We start from the raw sequence: 5881 nt of genomic DNA, 5'->3' as shown, positions 1-5881 counted from the left end.
CCCCGCCGCGCTCGGCGGGAGGGCCGAGGATGGCTGGGGGGGAAGGAGCGGGCTCCGGCGTGCCGGAGTGCCGGGAGCATCTCTTCAAGGTGCTGGTGATCGGGGAGCTGGGCGTGGGTAAAACCAGCATTATCAAGCGGTACGTGCACCAGCTCTTCTCCCAGCACTACCGGGCCACCATCGGGGTGGATTTCGCGCTCAAAGTCATCAACTGGGACAGCAAGACCCTGGTGCGGCTGCAGCTCTGGGATATAGCAGGTAAGGGCCGGGGACGGGCGTCTCTCTGCAGGGTGAGCCCCGAGGGGGCAGAGGCCTGGGGGCCCGGGGCCCGGCCTCTGCCGAGGAAAGTGCATTTTGGCTGTGAAGTCGGTCGTCTTGTTTTTCTCCTCCCCCCTCTCACCTGTAACCCCTCTCCTCTGTGCCTGAGGCATAAGCAGAGGGAGGTCTCGATGTGGGAGTGAAGTTTTTGACTTTTTTTTTTTTAATAGGCTGCGTGAGCTCCTGTTAGCTGATATGGTGGGGCTTGGCCCAGGGTTTTATGGCAGTCCTCAGAAAGCCGCTTTGCTCTGCTTGCTGGCTCCAGGCCTCCCGCAGGGTTCCTGCTTGTCCTGCTCCCCCTGACCCAATTGTCCAGACGCTTGTGGCCTTGGTTATCGCTACTGCTTAAATTCATTCATGGTTATGGTTTCGTAACACTTCTTGAGGAAATAAACTTCTTCTCCAAGTAGGTTACACTTAGTAAGCACACTTCACAGGTTAAAGGTAACTCAAATAGCTAAAATTGTCCTCAAAGAAGTGTGCTCAACCTTTGCATGTTTCAAGTCACCTACTTAATTCAGAAGTAACTTATGGCCTTGCAACGTCCAGTGAGGGAATGGGACGTGTGTAATGCTTAGTTCTACATTCAAATCAAGGGTTTGTGTATCAAAAAGGTACTTTGAGCACACGGAAGAAGAAAAGCCCTGTTCTTTTGTCCAAACTAGGTGTCATTCCTTTCCTATATATCGTTCAAAACTGTTCTTAACCACCTCTGTCTTTAAGACTCCAACTGCATGCCTATCATGGTTAACTTTGCTTATGCTGCAGTGTCAAATGCCACAGAACAAACTATTCTGCTGTGGTTTTGTAAGAAGGCTGTGTCCTCAGCTCCTTAATCATCTCAAGTTGGTGTTGGATTTCTAGTTTTGTGTGCAGCCCGTGTATGAACCTGCAGCTCTCCTCATCCCTCTCCACCACGTTTAGCATATCTCCTTGGATATGAAGAAGTAGACTTTATTTCAAATGCTTGTGTTTAAACTTTCGCTACTGGAAGATACTAGGGTAACAACTGGTAGTTACTATTCCCCTGATATCTACGCTTTATCAAGCGGGAGCTCAGGAAGGAGGAAGCCCAATGTGGCTGCTGTAACCCTGTGACAGACCAGCTGTACCTCAGCTTCTGGCCTTTCTGCTCTAAAGGTTATCTTAAAACACTTCAAATGTGGTTCCTCAGACTAAAAAGCCTGCTTCTTAGTGCCATATGCTGAAACACGCCACAGATCTTTCTGCTGCTGGCCTGTAGGGCGACCTAAAATATTTTCTAATTGCTGTTTTGGAGAGCAAGTAAAATGTTGGCAAGCTTTCTCTTCTGATGCATTCCTCTTACGGGTCAGTTTTAACTTTCTTAAAATCAGTTGGCGGTATCGGTGCAAGCTGCTACAACAGTTCAGGTTCATTTTATCAAGTCTGGGGTTCCAAAGACTAAAGAGGGGAGACCATGAGGATCCTGGGGTTTGGCAGGCTGCCACACTTGTGTGTAACTTCTTTTCAGCCCTCGGTTCCTCAGGGGGTAGGCTGTGTGCTTTGCTGAAGCAATCTGTTTCAACAGGCTAGGCAGAAACGTAGCTGTAACTTGTAACAAAATTTGGCCAGAACCTATTTACATTATGGGAAGTCCTGTCAATACACCCACGGGTTAATTTCAAGATCTAGAAGATGGTATTTTTCACTCTTGATTATTGACCTTGGTGTATCTTGGAGGCTGCTAGGTGGAGACTGAGTTAAGAGCTGCTGGTAAACTCTTGGAGCCTTGTGCTAATATTGCCGATAGATTGAAGAATAATTTTTTTCCTGTCACCAAAATGTCTACATTTGTAACACTTCCACACCTATTATGAATGATGCCCTACTGAACTAAATGGGCAAAACTTTTTCTGTATTACAATGTGGCGCATAGGGTTTTTATGAAACTCCTGACTAGACTTCTCCTTTTTCATTTTTGCTAGGGAAATACAGCTGTGTTGCAATTTGCACCCCAAACTCTTATGTCTGATCTGGTAGTTTAGGCCATTCTGTTTCCAACAGGCTGAAAAACACTGAAAAACTGAAAAACACTGGAAAAACTGAAAAAACAAGTCCAAGAAGAGAAGCAGTCTTAGTCTTAGTGTTACTTGGTTGGGCTGTGCTTAGCTGGTGTGAGAGTAACAGTTCAGACTCCTATAGAACTTGACATCTCAGTTAAGCATAAATCATTAAAATTAAAGGTATTTCAGTATCCATAAGGGCTGCTTCGTGGTCTTAAAACTGCTAAAGTCCTTGACCTGGGAATGTGTTCTACAGCTTTCTATGTCTATGCTCACAAATCTCTAAATGCCTGAGAATGTTAAAAGTTTTATATAGACATTATTAGAGAACCACATTGAGGATGGCTTCTCTATAGTCATAGTGCATATTCCCTAAAGCGCTTTATTATAGTGTATAACAAAGTATCTGAGCATGTGATAGTCATTCCCTTTTAACTCATCAGCCCGACTGTCTTCTGGCTTTCAACAGCTCACGTAGAGAATTTTGTCTGCTGGTGTATGCACACAAACAGCTTTAGATCTCTTGAAGAGATCTAAATCTCTTGGTAAGTAATATTACATGTGACTTCCCTGCAAGCAGTATGGTGCTGGCATTCTGAATTGATTTTGATGCATTTAAAAAGGCTTCTGAATTAAAGTCTAACCCTTAAGCATAGTTAAGGCATGTTAGTTTTCGCTAGATCAAAGCTTGTACTTAACAGTTCATCATAAAAAGCTTTCCTCAAAGAGTTGGGTGCTGCAATCTAAGGTTCTGTACCTAAATCAACGGTAAGAACTAACCATGTAGTTCAGTCATCAGCTAAAGATTATAATGCAGATATTGTGCTGGTTTCTGGTGTGATTGTAGCTAAACTGATGAATGTTGTGCTGTGCATTGCAATGCAGCATGTTCCTGAGTGACTTCAATTTCTTGTGCTAGCTGAGGTTTTCTTAGTGATTAGGTAATTCTAAGCATGACAGTGTTACATGGCCTATGCTATTTTCCTGATGGAAGGTACAAAGTAATGCAAATTCCTGCAGCAGGATCAAAGGGGAGCGGGTGCAAAATAGTGAAGGGGGAAGAAGGGTACTGTTGTGCCTAGACTTGTATGTTCCAGAAATAGTCAGTCATTTTAGTCTTTAGACACAAGCTGTAGCTTCTTGAATAATGAAGATGAAAAAGCTTGGGAGTAAGACCGATCAGTCACTGTCAAATTATCTCTGTTGCGGCATGAAGTGTTCTGAAGGAAGCTGAACAGATTACATGCATACAGGCGCAAAACTTCTAAACCTTAGCTGCCCTTAGGCATTGCTCTTGGTTTTGGTTTTTTATCTTGACACATGAAGTTATGATAAATCTTTCTTCCTGGATAAGTTCTGGAAGTATTAGAAGCAGGTTAACCCCCTTGATCAGAGGACATAAATAATTGGCAAAATAAATAGGAGAGAGGAATGAGTCATTGTGGTAAAGAGATACAAAACAAAGGAATCTTAATGATAGGGAAGTGCTCTTAAAGCCTATTTTGATACACTAGAGATCCCTACTTGACAAGCATGCTGTTTTAGCGAGTATTCTGCACTGACCGCAACATAGTGTGGGAGGTGAATACAGCGTGTTGATGACACTCGGACAACTATCATTGAAAGAACATTCCAAGGACTTTCTGCATCATAAAAACTTTTGATTTGACCTAATAAGACCAGTGCCTGAGTAGTGTTAGCTGCAGCTTGGTGATCATGTTGGCTATCACTGTCAGTCACCTTAGCCTGCACGAGCATGCAGCTCTCTGGAGGGCAGGGGTGGTGAAAGTCACTTGAGCTTGGCTTCTCCTGAAGAAAGTCACTCATGACAAATGCTAGACAAATTTATTTTTAAACCTTTGAGCAACTCTGCATTAACTTTGGTGTAATAGCACCCCTTCTTCTGGGACTTTATTAGAATTTCTTTGTAAAAGTGTTTATTAAAACTGCAGTAGTACATTAACTAGAAGAGTGTGGCTGTGAAATTGGCTGAACAGAAGGGGAATGGTTGTACTTTGGTATTCTAAACGTGCTCTACACAAGTGACCACAGAGTGGAGGCAAGAGAATCCAGGCATAACCTGCCCCCAACTGTGTTTTTTTTCTCACTGTTGTAAAGATACCTATTAAGTAGGATTAGAAAGGAAGACTGAAAAATGTGACATAAATAACTGCATCAGAAATGGATATGGAACTTGGAGCTCAGAGCTTTTTCAGAAACTAGTAAGTGATCTGAGGTTCTTTCCTAGCTTATATGGTGATGGAGGTTCCAGCAGCAGCTGCCTTCATGTGGTGATGGGAGCACTGTCATACTGGTAACAGCTGAGGCAGGTCAGAAAACTCTCAGTTGGGGCTGGAGAATCTTATATGCGATTAAGTCCAAACTGATGAAAAAGATTTTAAAGCCCTGTGACTGATTTCTGAAGGTTTCCTTCTTGTGCACATTTAAGTATAAATCTTATATGAGAAACATCACTTGAGGATGGTGTTGGCTGGAAACAAGCGAGACTAGCAGATAAAGTTTGAGGCGGGGAAAGTAGAAGGCCTGCTCATGTTGAAAGGTTTTGATCGATGTCTTAGAAGCCGTAGAGGCAAGAAAGAGAACTGAATGTGTACTGTAGGTTTCCTTCTAGAAACCACCCCTCTGTGGGAAATCTTGTGTGGGTGTCCTTTCTTGTGACTCTCCTGGAATGATGAGCTTTCAGTTGAGAATGACTTGCTGTACTTGGACCTCTACAGCTAACTATCCAAATAACTCCTGAACATGTTAAACTTGTTTTTTTTTGGTGTCTCTCCAGCCTTCAGACATCTCTGAATACAGATTCTGGATGTTGGTGTGCTTTTTTTTTTTTTTACTTGGTCTATTTAAGTCCTTTTTTATGAAGTGTTATTGCTGATGAAGCAGTTTCCTTCTCTTACCAGTGGGGTACTGAATCATTCATATTGGTGAAGGCTCTTTTGCTTAGTACTATATTGTATACCAACCCAAAGTACTGTGTATGTTATCTTGAACTAAAGCCTGTGTGCTGATGGAATTCCATAAGCATATAGGAAATGTTGAAGTTGGTGTTGTAAGGCAGTTCACTAGGGTAACTTTGATTATGCAAGACAGGACTGTTCAGTTAACTTTCAGTTAAATGGTAGAATTGAGACAGATTTCCTTTGAGTGTCTTGGAAATAAGCTTAGAATTTCTCCATAGGCTTTTCTAGGTGTCCCACAAGAAACAGTGTTAAAGATGTGATCTTAGAAGACCACCTGATCTAGTACATGCTTAAGAGAAAGTTTGCTGGTTTGATCTTGAAGGTACTCTTAATTTCTGTCAACAACAGAAATGGACTTAGTGCTTGAGCTTCTAATCGCTATGGAATAGATGTAGCTTCAGCCTTATTCTCAAATAAATCGGGTTAATATCATATATATAGCAATTGCTCAGAAGCTTTATGCTTTCTACATGATAACAAACAAAATACTTCCCCAGCACTGTGATACAGAGTATAAAGGATGGATGGGTATCCATCAAATGAGCAAGGCGGGGGGGG

At 42.6% G+C, this 5881-nt stretch overlaps 1 protein-coding gene across 1 annotated transcript in view; it reads left to right on the top strand.

The window, feature by feature from the left end:
• The first annotated feature begins 6 nt into the window (after positions 1-6).
• The window catches only part of RAB32 (RAB32, member RAS oncogene family), a 19939-nt gene continuing 14064 nt past the window's right edge, over positions 7-5881 (top strand). Inside the window, exon 1 of the mRNA XM_009646960.2 lies at positions 7-258. Coding sequence (XP_009645255.1) covers positions 30-258 — 229 coding nt within the window. The 5' untranslated portion in view covers positions 7-29. The remainder of the gene's footprint in view (positions 259-5881) is intronic.

The sequence above is a fragment of the Egretta garzetta genome, unplaced genomic scaffold (assembly GCF_000687185.1).
Source record: "Egretta garzetta isolate BGI_Z169 unplaced genomic scaffold, ASM68718v1 scaffold139, whole genome shotgun sequence".
NCBI lineage: Eukaryota > Metazoa > Chordata > Aves > Pelecaniformes > Ardeidae > Egretta > Egretta garzetta.
The sequence above is the reverse complement of the archived record's forward strand: the minus strand, read 5'-3'. Positions and strand labels throughout refer to the sequence as shown.